The 17,685-nt window shown below is 34.0% G+C and overlaps 1 protein-coding gene across 6 annotated transcripts in view; it reads left to right on the forward strand.

Annotated features, from left to right (window-relative positions):
* Nucleotides 1-17,685, forward strand: part of PPP1R12A (protein phosphatase 1 regulatory subunit 12A) — a 135,801-nt gene that overhangs the window by 39,322 nt on the left and 78,794 nt on the right. For all 6 annotated transcript variants that reach the window (XM_036018641.1, XM_028532687.2, XM_028532689.2 and 3 more), the window contains exon 2: nt 7,455-7,585. In XM_036018641.1, coding sequence (XP_035874534.1) covers nt 7,455-7,585 — 131 coding nt within the window. The remainder of the gene's footprint in view (nt 1-7,454; nt 7,586-17,685) is intronic.

Genomic DNA, 17,685 nt, shown 5'->3' on the forward strand with positions numbered 1-17,685 from the left:
CATTTCAAAATCTCTTTATGCAAATCCTTAAACATTTATTTAAAAGGACACATTACATAACTTTTAATTTGAATGTGTTAAGTTTAATTTGCGGGGGGGGGGCAAAATAATAGAGTAATAGTTAAATTTTAGTTTGTTGTTGGTTTTGGGGTTTGTTTGTTTTTAACAACTAAAGGGTATTTCCCTAAATTTTTTTTTTTTTTTTTTTTTTTTTTAGAGGGAAGGGAGGGAGAGAGAGAGAAACATCAATGTGCGGTTGCTGGGGGCCATGGCTTGCAACCCAGGCATGTACCCTGACTGGAAATCGAACCTGCAACACTTTGGTTCGCAACCCGAGCTCAACCACTGAGCTACACCAGCCAGGGCTCCCTAAATATCTTTTTAAAGATTTATAAGCTACAAATACATTGCAATAGGTTTTTCTGAAGCACACTCCAGTTTTAGATTCTAGGAAAGATTAGGAAGTCAGCACATATATTTTTGCTCTTTTTTTTCCCTCATCTCGTTTTGTTAGCCATATTAATATTTCTACCTTGCTAGAATTTATAATGTTTACATTCTTCTTGAATCACTTATTATGAGTCTTTGACCATCCTGTCTTGATTTCTGAATTTATTTTGTTCTTTTTATTGGCTAGATTTAATTCTTAGAGTATATCATCTTACTTTTGATCTTGTATTCTATTCAGTATATTGTTAAGTAGAACCAAAATGTGACTCATTTCCTTTGGTTTGTCAAGTTGTAATTTCTTCCACATTGTTTTCTCTATCTGTATTTTTGCATACTTACTACTTTTGTTTGTTGTTGTTTTGCTTTGTCTCCTCCCCTTTCTCAAATAGTCATGGTCCCTTAGGTTTGATAATATGCTTTTCCTTATCACGTTTTACATATGATGCTTATGCCTTGTCTTTTTTGTTTTAATAACCATGGTTGTCAATGGGTCTTAGTCCAGTGTGTTTTTTGTAAATTAGATAGGGAACTTTTTTAAAAGTGGAAATTTCTGGGGGCCACCTTCAGAGATTCTGATTTCTGCTCTATTTCTCCCAAATCTAGCTAGGTTCAGTACTCTACTTATGTACATATTATTTATCCTACATCATTTTGTTATTGTTTGTTTAGTATATGTCTTGCCTGCTATATTTCTGCACTCATATAAGCTCTGTGAGTGCAGAAATCTTTACCGGTATATTCCTAGGAACTGCATAGTGCCTGCCTTTAGTGGGCACTTAATAAATACTTGTTGAATTTATTAATAAACTAGGGTCTTTATTGGCCACATATTTTGCTGAACACTGAAGAAGTTCATCAAGAAACCATTAGCCCTAGCTGGTGTGACTCAATGGATTGAGCACCAGCCTGCAAACCAAAGGGTTGCCTAATCGATTCCCAGTGAGGGCATGTGCCTGGGTTTTGGGCCAGGTCCCCAGTAGGGGACACTTTAGAGGAAGCCACACATTGCTGTTTCTCTTCCTCTCTTTCTCCTTCCCTTTGCCTTTCTGTAAAAATAAATAAATAAAATATTTTAAAAGAACATTAGATAGCTAACAACTATATGAATCTTTTGATTTATTTTGGAAAACCATAAAAATTTTATGTCTTCACTATAGATAAGCTTTTAGAAAAATAACTCAGTAATTTTGACTTTTATTAATATATATTTTGGTATATTCTTCCAGACTCTTGATTAATATGAATGGGAAGAATTATATAATACATACTCTTGTAACCTGTTTTTTTAATTTAATAGAATAAATTAGTAAGCAAATGCTTGTATTTCATCCCCTGAAACTAAATTATTTTCTTATTAGTATATATGGCCTCTAAAGATCAAGGTTTAACTTAGTCCTATATTTATGTTTATCTGTGGAGGAAATAACAGTGCTCTGTAGTAAGAGTAGATAAAGGGCAAACTTTAATCTTTGAATGTGGTTTTCAGTGTTTGGCATTCTCATTCAAGTACTCAGTACTTAGTGGGTGATGAATGCTTAAGCAATACTTAGATTACTTTTACCCTAGAAACTTTCATTCTCATTTTTTAAATCTCAAATGTTTTTTTAGATTTTCTTATATCGTCTGTTTGCCATATTTAGTTCATTCAATCCACAAATATATAGTGTCTTACATATATATATATTTAGGATACTATATATGCATAAGTCTGAACTTTTCTTAATCTAAATGAAGAATTCTGTATGGTTTAACCAGTGTGTATAATCTGTTTTGAATTTATTCCATAATTTTATCATTTGAATATATGATTTATTATAAGGACAGGTTTTTATTTTTACATCAGATTTCCTATTTGTTTATATGATAAGAGTGGAAAGGCAAAAAATTAATGAAACTTAAATGCAATGCTGAACTTATTAGCTGTTTTTATAACTAAATATGATTGACATATGACCTCCTAAGATTGTACATGCTCTTTTATTGGCCAGTTTTAATGCAAGACCAAAGTGTTTGTTTTTTATTATTTAGTATGAGAATACTGTTTGGAGTTTTTCATTGTTTTTCTTTTATAAACCATAGTTATAATTCTTCCTTTCATATGTCCAAATTCCGTTTTCTTTAAAATAAAACAAAAACTGCTTGGATATCTTCAGTTCAGTTCAGAATGTATATTATGGCATGGGCATTTTTCTAGTATTATCTACAAATTTCTGTTCCCACCAGTTGAACAGAACTTAATTTTCCTTGCTAAGGAGTTGTAAAGAGTTGTTTTAAGGGAGTAGAAATTGATTTAGAGAAGTTTATATTCAAATTAATTTGTCTATCAGTAATTAACTATGTTACTAATGATTAGACACTGTAAGCATTTCAACTAATTCCCTAAAATCACATTTTCACTTAAGTTGCTATAATTACATTTATACAACTAAATCTTTTCTTTTGCTTTACTCTCCTGTATTGTATATAATTTATATGAATGAGCTTATATAAAAGTGTTTGAAGGAGGTTTAGAATACCTAAGATTTTTTTAAGATTAAAATATAATTATCTTCTTAGAAATTATTGGTAGATGAGACTTTTACCAACAGTAGTGGTACTAAAAGGAATATATGACAACTCTCCACCATTTAATTTTGTTCTAAAATTTATAGATGTACAAGAATATAAAAAAGAAATTTAAATGGATGATGTAGCACAAGGCTTATGTACTGATATAAACATAGTAACACTGTTTGACAGGTACTACTTTTTAAGTGCTTTATGTATCAATTCATATATTTCTCATAGTAAACTTTTGAGGTGGGTACTGTTACTCTTTTCCAGAGCAAACTGTGGCACATAGAATTCTAAGCATTTTACCTAGTAACACTCATCTAGTAAATTGCAGAACTGAATTAATCCTAGTCTGGCTCTAGAGTCTGTACTTTTAACCAAACGGCTTTTATGAAAAGGAATATAATAGTATTAGAATATATTTCAAATGCTGCTAAATTTGTGATTGTGATTTTTTTTTTTTACTCAATTGAATTCCATAGTTGCTAACTACATTTGTTTTGATCTTTTCTAGGAATGAAATTTAGTGACTTTTTAAGATACATATGCCCCACCCAAAATCTGTCTTTAAGCCAACATTTGAACAGCTTCTTTATTCAACTTTTTGTTATTATACTTCTTAACTTTTTCCTTAAAATGTGTCGGGAACAAAGTTCATCCTTGAGCTTAACTTCCTAAGAAAGATAATAGTCCCCCTTTAATATAAAAACACATGTTTTATATACTTTAGTTTTTTTTAACTAGTTTACATCTCAAGTTGACTTTCTAAGTCAGCGACTCCTATGTAATCTTCAAAACCTTCCTCAAATATGTACTATTTAATGAGGTCTGTGTGGACCATCCTAGTTATAAGAATATCTCTTAACTGTCCCCACTGATATTTTAGAAATTTCTATTCTCTGCTATTATGCCATTATATGTAAAATTATTGTTACTTACGGACTAGTTTCCTATATTATAATATGATCTTTACCACTCCAAGCATTCCCAGGGCCTTGGCATATATAGTTTTTAGAATATATTGTATGATATGAAAGTAGCTAAAGAAATTAGGGATATTTAGCCTTAAAAGTACATGAGAATTATTAGCAGAAAAAATTTCATAATATTTAAAGATTCTCAGTTGAAAGAATTCCATTTGATATGTGGAGCTTCAGGAGTCAGGGGATAGAAATTAAAGGAAGACACTTTAGCATGTACAATTTAGAAAAAGATAAATGTCTTATACTGGAAGTAATATATAGTAGCCTTTTTTTTACTTTTTAAATTGTATAATTTACATAAAACACAAAGCTTTAAGTGTACAATCTCATACATTTTAAATATATATATGTCTAAGTAAAAAAATCAGACAGGTAGAAAACATTTCTAGTCTTCCACAAAGCTTTCTCATGCCCCTCCTATCATTTCCCCATAAATTTAACTATGATTCTGATCTTTACCACCAGGGATTAGCTTTGACTGGAAACCTACAGTATGTATCCTTTGTCTCTGCCCTTTTGCTCTCACCTCTATGTCTATGAGGGTCATCCATGTGGTTGAAGGTAGGTAGCAGTAGTTTGTTATTTATGTTTAATGTTCTTTTTTTTCCTAGATGTGTAGGATTCTATTACATATAAATAGAATCTCCCCTGCCCCCTCCGAGTGCACACCCCATACTATTTATTCATCAATTACATAAACTTTACTAGATGCTTTTGAATGCTTTTCTGGAGGGGTTAAATGAATTTTATTACTTTCAGTAGCAATTTGGTTGTTTCTTCATATCACAGAAAATGTAAAGAAGAAAATAAAAATTATTCAGTCTCACCACCAATGATAATGATTATTAACCTTTAGTATGTATTCTTCTAGTGGATTTGTGTATGTATTTTTTGTAAAATTGGACTCATTAGGCAACTTGTTTTGTATCCTCTTTTAAAAACTTGAGAACATATATTGTGAACATTTTCTCATGTCCCTTTATAAAAAGTCATTTCTTGTTTGCTTGGCATTCTCCATTTTTTAAAAACCAATAATCATTTTTGTATTAGATACTTTTATTGAATAGATTTTTATATTTTTATATTGATGATAAAAATCAGAATACTGCTTTGGAGCCAGCCTATAGGAATCAAAAGAAGTTGAGAGAAAAGGAGAATAGAATTGAGTATCTTTTCTCAATAAAATCAATGATTAGCTTATAAATAGTTCTGTTATTTCAAGCCACTGTGAGTCATTAGGTATCTCAAATAACATAAACTACTTTCTAATACAATAAAATTTTGATTTCTTCTTTCATTATTAGATAGCTATGGTTCTCAAATCTCTCCTCCATTTTTAAGAGTTGTTCCTTGAAAAACACTGTTCTTTTCCCAAGCACCTTGTACTTAAAGGTTGCTTATAACTTGTTTCAAGAGGAAGAATTGTGGATATATAATGTTAAATTTGTTAGGGAATTTTAAGTTCTTCCCTCCACCTGAAAGATAAAGACACCAAAGCCCAAATATTACTTGTCTATAGCCACAAATTTTGTGGCAGAGTCAGAACTAAAGCCTAGAGACAGAAGTTCTGATTCCCAGTCAGTGCTTTTTGACTTTAGATACAAAATACTTTGCCCTTAGTGCTTTCCTTGACACCAACTAGGAAAATACTAATTGCTTCTGTGGTAAAGGAAAATTGGTTTGATTTATACAACAAACACATGCCTGCAATGTATGATAGCCTATTGCAGAGACTTCAGATAAATGAGAAATATATTGATGAACTAGGAACATCTGTGGCAAGCAGAGTGTGGAGAGAGCTTGCTTTTTGGAATCTGAACATGTATGTTACCATCTCAGCTCTGTAATTTCCCTGTGTGGCTTATTCAAACTACTTAATCTCTTTGAATCTTCATGTTCTTGTTTATTCACTCATTTATTGAGCCTCTGCTATGCACCAAGAATTATGTATGGTGCTGTGGGGATGCAGCAAAATTCTTGATCTTATGAAGGTTTTCTATGAGGTAATGCATATAAATCAGTAAAATAGAAAAAGGACCTGTTATACTACTTGACACAACGTAAGCATTGATAAAAGTTCCCTTATTTACTATAGGCTGAGGTTCTCACACTTTTTCATCTCAGGACCATTTTATCCTCTTAAAAATTATTGAAAAGAGCTTTGTTTCTGTAGATGGTATGTATTAATTTTTACAGTACTATATATGTTAAAATGAAGATTCTTAAGTATTTATTAATTCATTTCAAAATAGTGTACTTTATCTATGTTACATAATTAACAACTTTTAAATAAAAATAAGTAATTATTTTGCTCCTTTTGAAAGCTTGAATTTATCATTGGCAACAAATACTGTTAGTTGTTTTTCTTGAAATGATAGGCATACTTTTTTCATTTTCAAAAAAATTTCTGCCTTGCCTGTGGCTCAGTTGGTTGGAGTGTTCTGTACCCCAAAAGGTTGCGGGTCCAATCCCTGATCAGGGCACACATGTGAGGCAACTAAATGATGTTTCTCTTTCTTTCTTCCTCTCCCCGCCCCCTTCCTTTTCCCTTCCTCCCTAAATTCAATAAGTATATCCACAGGTGAAGGTTTGAAAAAAGAAAAAATTTCTGCCAAAAATCCAAGTTAGACTAACTGTAGTTTATCATTTAAGTAAAAATTATATTGCATGGAAAAAGTGGCAGGTTCAGGTTGCAACTTAGCTGGACAAGTGCTTTTAGTTAGGGTAATAATCACACTCATAACTGTTTCATGCACAATTCTATCTTATTCCACAAAATATAAAAAAGATGAATATCTTTTCACCTTTTTAAGGGTGAAATTTTAATAAAATTCATGATTTTTACTGCTTTCTAAAGGACATTCATAAATAAAAATGGCTTTTGAAAAAAGTTGAGTGCATAGTGAAGACAGTGACTGTTAGAGGGTTTTTTTTGTTTGTGGGTATTGTGAGTGTGTGTATGTGCCATAGCCTTAATTTGTGCGAAGGTGCAAGCAGTTTTACCATTTGTGCTTTTGTACCTCAAGTGCACGTGTCAGTCAGCACAGTAAAAGGGGGAAGTACCATCTTAGTATTATTTTGAAAATAGTTTTGACCATGTCTGCTTCCTGAAAGGATCTCTCTCCCCCTCAGCAGACCACATTTTGGGAACCATTGCTATCGAGGATATTTTTGGTGCTTAATTTTAAAGTTTTGATTGTTTTCATTTTGATGAAATGTACTTGTTTTCCTCATGATATTGGCATAGTCTAATGACCTACACTACTGTTGTATGTGTATCTAAGCAAGGACTTCTGCAATTTAAATTCTTAATACATTGGCCTGTTTGATGGCAGTACAATCAAAATAGCAGCAGACTAATTTACAGAAAATTTTTATATTATAAAAGCTGCAAAATAGGAATTTTATTCCATTGCTTTATTGTTGGGAGTGTTGATTCAAACCTTTTGTAATCTTTTGTGTTTTTAGGCTTGCATTGATGACAATGTTGATATGGTGAAGTTTCTGGTAGAAAATGGAGCAAATATTAATCAACCTGATAATGAAGGCTGGATACCACTACATGCAGCTGCTTCCTGTGGATATCTCGATATTGCAGAGTAAGCCAGTTCTTTGTTTACTTTTATCCAAATACCATTATAGAGACCTGAGATTTTACAGAAATTGTCATTAAAGGCAAATGAGTGAGCCCTCACTGGTGTGATTCAGTTGGTTGGAGCTTCCTCCTATAAACCAAAAGGTCGTGGGTTCGATTCCTGGTCAGGGCACATACCTAGGTTGCCAGTTTAATACCCAGTCAGGTGCATATGAGAAAGCAGACAATAGATAATTATCTGTTAAAGTGATGATACCCCCAAACTTTTACAAATGCATGATTATTTTTGTCAGAATTGTCTCTTTCAGCGATTAATTTCACTAGTGAGTGTGAGAAATTAATGAAACCTTCCGTAACTTTCTTGGGCCTAGAAAAATATAGCATGGTGGCTTAAGAGATAGGGTGAAAATATCCTCCAAATCAGAGCATCTGTAGGGTAAGGCCCTGTTAATAGTAATGTAGAGACAACTGTTATAAACCAGGAATAACCTAGGAAAATTGGGTCACTCTGCTAAGTATTTGGAGTTAAATTTGTTGCAAATCTTGGTTCTGCATTCACAAGTTTTGTGCTCTAGGTCAAGCTACTTAGCCTCTGTGATTAATATTATTTATGAAATAATATGATTATTTGGAAATAATCTAGCATCTTCCTAGCTCTTATTTCTCATATTGCTTTCTACATTTTTCATTATGTCAATACTGGACTAATACTGGACTAATTTCAGTTCCCTAATATTCCCTGCTGGTTCACATCATTGTTTCTTTGCACATAGTGGTTCATTTGCCTCATTTCTTTCCTTGATCAGTTCTTACCAAACTCTTCAGATGTGGTTTTTTAAGGCTCACTTCTTCCAGAAACCTTTCCGATATTCCTGACTGATTCATCATCATCTTTAACCTATCAGTTGTTGTGTTATGCACAGAATAGTGCTAGTTATCCTAGTTGAAATGAGAGCTGAAACAAACAACAAAACAGAGATAGTTCACTCTGAAAATTTGAGGCTAATTAGGATACAGTGAGTTCTAAATTTTTGATCTCCACTAGAGATTGTGGAACAAAGAATATGAGATTACAGTTTAGTTTCTAGACATTTTAACATTCATATCTGGTCTATAGCCTAGCAGAAGCCAAGCATATAGAGGTGAATGATAGTTCTTCATATTTTGGCTCAATTATCTCATCTTTTCACCAAGATACTTACCCTTAATCTCTCCCTGCTTTAAAAATGATAGAAGTCTTAGAGAAAACTAAAAATTGAGATTTTTTAAATTTAATTTCATTATTGTTCTGTCACAGTTTCCATTTTTACCCCATTGCTCTTCCCCACTCCCACAGTCAGTCCTCACCCTGTTGTCTATGTCCATGGGTCATTCCTACATGTTCCTTGACTAGACCCTTATAATGCCCCTTCCTCAGAGTGGATTAGAAGTATAAATGAGGCGACTTAGGGAGTATCATGTTAATGTTCAGCATATGCATTGTTTTACTAAATATTGATGGATTGGGTATTAAAATGTGTGCATTAACATTATTACCTTCCTTTGGTGTGCTGAATTGACAATGTTATGGGCTGAATTGTGTCCCTACAAAATTTAGATGTTAAACATTAACCCCCCAGAACCTTATAAGGTGACTATAGAAATGGAGCTTTTAAAGACACAAGTAAGTTAAAATGAGACCTCTATTGTGGGCCCTAATCCAATCTTACTAATATCCTTATAAGAAGAAGAAATTTAGACACCAGAAGAGTTACCAGGAATGTGCACACAGAGATAAAAGACCATCAGAGGACACTGTGTGAAGGCAGCCATCTTTAAGCCAAGGGGAGGAGTCTCAGAAGCAACCAAACTTGTTAACACTTTATTGGACTTCTGGTATCTAAAACTATGTTAAAGTAATTGTTTAAGCATTTAATCTATGCTATTTTGTTTTGGTAGCACTGGCAAACTAATATAGGCAGTATAAAATTCTCACTGTCACATAAAGGTATTCTTCCCTAAAAATTACAATGTTGATGTCATTGGGTTATGGAATAGAAATAAAATTGAATAGTGTGACTTTCGAGCATAACTAGGAAAGGCAAATAACTGTGGAGCCAAGAAACCATTTATTCAATTTTATTGTTCCAATTTAAAAATTAGTTATAGCTCTCTAACTATAAATGATAACTGGATTATTGATGTAAGTACTCTATGCAGGACATTGACAGTCAAGTCTTCTGACTGAAGAACAATGGCAGCATTTTAATTTTGGTTTTTTTATTAATTAGCTTGTACAAAAGAATATTTTGTACAAGAAACTTTCTTACATCTGCTGTTTGGTTACCCCTGGGTACAAATTTTATAGGACCGACAGGATATATTATTATTTCCCTCCATATAATGATTTTTAAAATAATGAATTGGTTCACTAGTTACCTTCAAAAGGACTGATTGTTCTTTTGAGGTCTGAGTAACTTCAGGAGTTCCTGCATTTAAACACACTTACTGTATAAATCCATCGAAGTCATATTTTATGGATTAGTATATTGTACCATCTTTGTTCATCAAAACTCTCTTCATATGGCTTCTATGTTCTTGGGACATGACCAAATAAAGTGAATTTTAACACTTTCTTGTCCTTAGTATTACAAGATGTTCCAGGCATCTTTTACATTTCCTGCCCTGATCTAGATTTCCACTTTTACCATGGAGCCCCTTCCTAATAACGGGTGCTAGAAGTGCTCGTTGTTACTGCTGATTTTTTCCAATTCAAATTCAGCAACAAGATGTTTTTCTTTAATTTCTCTCTCATATCAGTATTTCCTTTTCCCCTCACTTCATTGCCAGGAACAATAAGATTAAAATAACAATTACTATTGGTTTCACTGCTTGTAACAGTAATAGCCCACCACCAACAGCAACAATATGATTGCTGAAAACAGTTTGAAGTTTTGTTGGTTGGTTGGTTGGTTGGTTGCTTGGTTGGTTGGTTGAGTTTTGGGTAGGGGAGAAAGAAGGTGCATAAGTATTGCTCCACCTTTGTGGATAAATTGTAGGACATTATACACATTTCTCTACTTTGCTCTTTTCACTTTACAGTTTATTATGGAGTATACTATGTAGTGGAAGATGGTGATATTTCTCATCATTCTTTTTAGGCTTAGTACTCCATTGTGTAGTTTATTCAACCTATGCCTCTTCATTGACTAGTGAATGTTTTTTATTGGAATGACTGCGGTTTTAGCCTTGGAAGGTTTTGTTGGTTTTTTTTTTTTGTATTCTTGTAAATCATAGGAATTTTTATGTTTATGTGAAAAAATATTTTGTATTTGAACAATAAAACTTAAATGACTTATTCTATTAATGTTTTGGTTATTGATGTGATTGTTATTCTGATATAATCTTTTTGTATTTTAATTTCATCACCATGTTTCTTTTTTAGGCCTTCACTACAGGTGTTTAAGGAATGCTTTAATCTTGAGTTGCTTTAGTGCTAGCCATAAAATTTTCCAATAGTGGAGAAAATTAGCCCTGTATTAGGCTAATGTTACATAACTTCATAGTATATAGAATATGGAATATTGATTAATTAGTATACTTAATATAATTTTCTTATTGTTTGAAGTAGTTTTAAAGGCACTACTGTTGAGGATTTCATATCATTTTAAAGTGCTGGTAGGATTGATTACATTCAGTGACATTTTCATGGTCTTATTTACAGCTTGGGAAAAGTTTTATTAGCTTTGTCACTTGATCATTAAGGAACCAGCTATTTAAGGATATGAAAACTTTTAAATATTTGTGGTAGCTTATTTATAGCTTGTCTTTTCTTCATTTTAACCTTTATTCCATAAACATCCAACAGTATCCTCAAGATTTTTTGTGACTTGTCCTTCAAAATATATCCAATATGTAACTATTTTTTATCCCCTTTTTCATTTCTCCCTGATCCTGGACACTGTTGTTTTTCACTGGAATTACTGCAGTTGGCAATAATTCTAATCATAACCATCCTCTTCTCCCCATCTTTTTTTCATCTAGCAGCTAGAATGATCTTTTTAAAATATTTTAAGTGGGATAACATGTTTTTACTCAGAGCTCTCATATAGATTCATAATGCCTTCAGGGTGGAAGCAGAGTTCTACAGTGCTATTATGTGGGCCTTTGTCACCTTTCTGACTTCATTCCTTCACTCTAGTCCAGGCTCTCTTCCTTTAGTCACTCTAGTCTGATCCCTTTGCTTAGCCTTTAAACAAACTTAGACATTGTGCTTCATAGTCTGAACCTGCTGATTCTTCTGTCTGGAATGAAATACTATTGTTATTTTTGGTAAAAGATTCAGAAATTCTTATCAGTTTAAGAATTATATAAACTTTACCATGCCAATGAGAAACATTCTATTACTGATTTCAACCTCAGGAATCAGCAACTCTATTTAAATTTTAACTCGGGCAAATAGTTACTGTTAACTTTGAACAAATTACCAGCTTCTCTGAACCTCTGCTTCCTTGTCTATAAAATGGAAGTGTTAATACTTGTCCCTACTTTATAAAATTATTTTGAAGATTAAATGAGATAATATATATGAGACTCTTGGGAGAATGTGTGGCACTAATCAGTAAATAAATGTTAGCTAAATGACTTATTCTTCATAATGCAATTTTTTAAGAATTTTGCTTAATGAAAAATTTGCACTACTTTTAGTGTAAAATGGTAAGCTCTTGTTTATCCTGGATTATTGTAATTTTGTCTCAGGACTAACCAGATGAGAAGAGCAAAGGAGAAATGTGGTCATTTGTCATGATTATACTTTGATGTATAGGCATTGAGCCCCAAGAAGAATTGGCAGATCCATTAATTTTGCTGTTATTTAGCAAAAGGATACTTTTTAAAGGATATGTGTCAAGGATGATACTTTGTTAGTATAAAACAGACCATGTATTTTGATTGAAAGTCTTAGAAAGTAAAACTAAATCAAAGCTCCTATGAGAATAGTAACATTTTATTTGAGAGGTACTTATATCTTGCTATAATGACAATTAGGTGTATGTGTCTAAAACTATAAACATGGTATCTCATATACATTCTTACTCCATTTTTTAAACAACTTTGTGGGAGTATTCACTGTTATTTCCATTTCATAGTCAGAGCTGGGTCCTCATTCTCAAGACTCAAATTTTTATGTTCTTTCCATTTTAACACAACTGTCTCCTATGGTAGTGTCAGGCATTATGAGATCGAAAGCGACTGCAGGAAACATAATCTTTAATCTTCAAGTTTATAGATACTGTGAGGTCAGTTAACTAACGCTAGATAAAAAAGAAGGACCAAGAGATGAGTGAACAGAGAACACTAAGGAATTATTTCTATGTTGTCTAACCAGAGAAAGATTCTAAAGAAAACAACAGTATTAAATAATGAATAGAGTTTTTGCCTCTGGGTATTAAGAGCTGCTTGAGTAAAGTCATGCTATTCATGAATGAGAAATAATGTATGTAAAGCTCTTAGCTGGCTCCTATCATACTGACTAACATTTGTCATTTCTTTGTTAAAACATACTGATTCCCATAAAGTTGTTAAAACTGAACTCTGAAGCTAATAAGTTACTTCTACTGAACTCACTTACTTTCATTTCCAGCAACTGAATTACAAAACTACCAAAAGTTAGTTGTGTATGTTTTAGCCTGTTAACGTCCATCAAACTTATTAGTGGTTGTCTAATTTAATCAGATTGCCCCAAACTGATAGAACAGTACAAAAAAAGAAAACCGTTGCTATAGCTATATTAAACACTTTGGAAAGACTCAATAAAGGCAAGGCTCTAAACATAAAATGGCTGTTTATTAGATGTGGGAGCAACGGAAAGACTGAAGAAGAATACCTAGATTGCTTTTCTATTTACTTCTAGTTTTTTCTTTCACTTTAAAACACACTTTGAAGTCCAAGACAATGTGTTACGTGCATGGTTTATGCTGAAAGGCAACAGCATGGATTTAAGTCACTGGAGAATCCTCCAGTGGTCTTTTATTTTGAAATAAATGTCTTATTTTTGTTTATTTATTTCATATATGTATTCTGTTTTATGATTTCCTATTTTATCAGCTTTCTGCTTAACCAAGCAATACTTGTTCTGATTTTTTAGATAAAAAGGTTTCTTTGGAGCTGAGGTTTTTTTCAGGGGAAGAGCATCATTGGTGGATAGGAAGAGATAGTAGGCAGATGAACTGGGAAGTAAGTCTTTGCTTATCCTACTTACGGTAAATATATTTTTTGGCAGTAATACCATATTTGTGCCATGTATAATTCTCACTTTTTGCCCACATCTTTTAGAGAGGTAAGTAAAAATGCATACGATACATGGCTTATAATGAGTACATCCATGGGTATAATCGCATGTATCATGTGTACAAAAACAATGGTTGCGCATTATACACAAGCAAAATATGGTAGTAATGTGTTGGTTATAGAGTGCTGTCACCAGACCAGGGGTGGAGTTTTTATACTCAAGTGGAGTTGTTAAGTAATCTATAGTGTTATCTTTCTAAAGATTTTATATTTTTGGATGAGTGATGGCAGGCCTATACTATAATTCTTATTTTGTAGATGAGAAAACTGAGTCAGAGAGAGAAATCACACAGTAAATGGCAGAGCTAGGATTTGAACCTACACATTCTAACTTTTCATGTCTGTACTATAGCACTGCACTATTCCCTTCTTTCTAACCTTTGTAGTTGGGAATATGATGCTATTAAACTTATTAAGAATCTAAGGAGCAGATAGAGGGAAACAGAGGAGACAATGTAATGGAATATGGATTTAGATAGGCCTAATTTGAGATGCTCATGGGTGGTAATGCTGCAATAGGAAACCAGGAATGTTTTGGATATGTTTATAATGCATGTACTGGATTTCATCAGATCTAATATGCTATCTTTATAACACAGTGCTAATATTTTATTACCAATTCAAGGGTTAAAATAATCAAACTATGATAGTGTTGTTCTTTTAACTTTTTAATCACCTAGGGGTTTTTTGTTGTTGTTGTTGTTTTAACACATTTGCTGGGCAGTTTAGTATCAGTGATGTCACATTGCTTAAGAATATTCTGCTGTTACCCTTGGGATTTTCTTCTAAGCCACTGATATACATTCTGCAAGTTTTTTCTCTTTTTTTTTAACCCTTACCCTAGGACATTGTTATTGATTTTTAGAGAGAGGGATGGGGAGAGAGAGGAGAGATAAATATCCATCGATTCTCAACAAGGGATCAAACCTGCTACATAGGTATGTGCTCTGACTAGGGATTGAACCCACAACCTTGTTGGTGCACAGGATGACACTCCAACCAACTGACCATTGAACAACTTTTGATATTGGTGCTTTCTTTTTTTTTTTAATATATTTTATTGATTATGCTATTACAGTTGTCCCATGTTCCCCCCTTCACTCCCCTCCACCCTGTACACCCTCTCCCCCCACATTCCCCCCTTTAGTTCATGTCCATGTGTCATACTTATAAATTCTTTAGCTTCTACATTTCCCATACTGTCCTTACCCTCCCCCATCTATTTTCAACCTACAATCTATGCTACTTGTTCTCTGTACCTTTTCCCCCTCTCTCCTCCTCCCACTCCCCTGTTGCTAACCCTCTATGTGATCTCCATTTCTGTGGTTCTGTTCCTGTTCGTTTCTTTTGGTTTTGCTTTAGGTGTGGTTGTGAATTATTGTGAGTTTGTTGTCCTTTTACTATACATGTTTTTTCTTTATCTTCTTTTCTTAGATAAGTCCCTTTAACATTTCATAAAATAGGGGCTTGGTGATGACGAACTCCTTTAACTTGACCTTATCCGAGAAGCACTTTATCTGCCCTTCCATTCTAAATGAAAGCTTTGCTGGATAGAGTAATCTGGGATATAGGTCCTTGTCTTTCATGACTTGGAATATTTCTTTCCAGCCCCTTCTTGCCTGTAAGGTCCCTTTTGAGAAATCAGCTGACAGTCTGATGGGAACTCCTTTGTAGGTTACTGTCCCCTTATCTCTTGCTGCTTCTAGGATTCTCTCCTTCATTTTTACCTTGGCTAATGTAATTATGATGTGCCTTGGTGTGTTTCTTCTTAGGTCCAACTTCTTTGGGGCTCTCTGAGCTTCCTGGATTTCCTGGAAGTGTATTTCCTTTGTCAGAATGGGGAAGTTCTCCTTTATGATTTGTTCAAATACATGTTCAATCTGTTGCTTTTCCTCCTCCCCTTCTGGGACCCCTATAATTCGGATGTTGGAACATTTAAAGATGTCCTGGAGGTTCCTAAGCTTCTCCTTGTTTTTTTGAATTCTTATTTCTTCATTATTTCCTTTGTTTTTTTTTTTTTCTTCCTTCTGGTCCACTCTATTGTTTTGAGTCCCAGTTTTCTTCCTATCACTGTTGGTTTTCCGTGCATCTTCCTTCATCTCTTTTATGGTAACCTGCATGTTTTCATCTAATTTGGGACCAGAATCAACCAATTGAGCTTCCTGATCACCAGTGTTTTGAACTGTGCATCTGATAGGTTAGCTATTTCTTGGTCGCTCAGAAGGATGAGTTCTGGGGCACTGATTTGTTCTTCTATTTGAGCCATCGCTGTCTCTTTTTTTTTTCGGTCTGGTCACTCTTGTTACAGTGAGGGGTGGAGCCTTAGATGTTCACTGGGGCTGGGCACCCCAGTGGCTAGATTGTGACGTTGTATGTGGGGGCGGGGGTGGGAGGGAACAATGGCGGCAGCCCCACTCTCCTGGGATCTCAGTCCCTTCCCTGGGATCCTGGGCTTCGCGCTCCGCCCTGGTCCACAATCGCAGCCTCACTGGGTCTGCCAGTTGCCGCTTGCGTCCTCAGGGTCCACCCACTGTGCACCCCGGGTGGCTTACATGCTCCCAGTTGCCTTAGGTGCCCAGCTCTCCCCGCTCCGCGCACTGCGACCCGCGCTGGTCACCATCCCTCCTGCCAGTCTGGATGAATGGGTCTATTTCAACTTCTTGGCTTTCCGACTTCCATTCAGATAAATTCTCTGTCAGTTCTGGGTGTTAGTCTGGCTCTAAATTGTTGTTGTTCTAATCTATGCCTCCATCTTGCCAGAAGTCCAATATTGGTGCTTTCTTGATACTACTAGAAAGTATCAACAAAAAAATTTCACACAACATCTAAAAAAACATTTTGAACAACAGTTAAATTCAACAAATAAGCTCAACAAACAATGTACATGAGTCAAAACGAAAAAAAAAATATATGACTAGTTGTGACCAGGGTCACATGAGGACAGATATTGACAACTACATCTTGTCTGCTACCTGGCCAGTATCCCCATTTCAAGACCTTAATGACTGTAGAAGATTTCAGTGATATTAAAATGTCAGGGAAGTGTACATCTTAGAATTATTACCCAATAATAATTCTTCCCAAGAATTTTTGCCTCTGGGAATTGGGAGCTACAGTACTAAAGTAATAAAGTAATTGATTTTAATAAACAAATGTGTATTACCAGGAGATAGTGCATGATCAAAAAAGTATAGAGTCACTGTTCTGGGGAATAACTGAGAGAAATTGGAAATGCTGAAGGCAGAACCTTCAGGATTTTTTATATTTAAAGATGGCTTTGCCAAGAGAAGAGAGGAATTAAAATACTTCCCCACGTTTTGAATTTGTTTACAAATGACAACTCAAGTGCCTAGACACCTGGAAATAGAGTTAAGTTTTACAAATAGACTCATTCCTCTCAGAAGTGTTAATCTGGCCTTTTCTTTTGGCATAATATATTATATCTGTAGCATAATTGTGGAATCATGGTGTCAGAAATTTAAATTTGGCCAGTGTCAGGTCTACTAACAATTGTATGAATAATATGACTTATATACAAAACTAATACTTCTACCTGTGGGGTTTTGTAAGTTGAAACTGTGTAAAAAGGTTAAAAATTGGTAATGTTGTAAACTTTGCAATTTTTTACTGAATTTATTGGGGTTACATAGGTTAATAAAATTATAGAGGTTTAAAGTGTACAATTCTGTAATACGTCCTCTGTATATTTTACTGTGTTCACCAACCCATGTCATGTCTCCTTCCATCACCATTTATCCCCCTTTTAATCTCTCCTGC

This window comes from Phyllostomus discolor, chromosome 2, assembly GCF_004126475.2.
Source record: "Phyllostomus discolor isolate MPI-MPIP mPhyDis1 chromosome 2, mPhyDis1.pri.v3, whole genome shotgun sequence".
NCBI lineage: Eukaryota > Metazoa > Chordata > Mammalia > Chiroptera > Phyllostomidae > Phyllostomus > Phyllostomus discolor.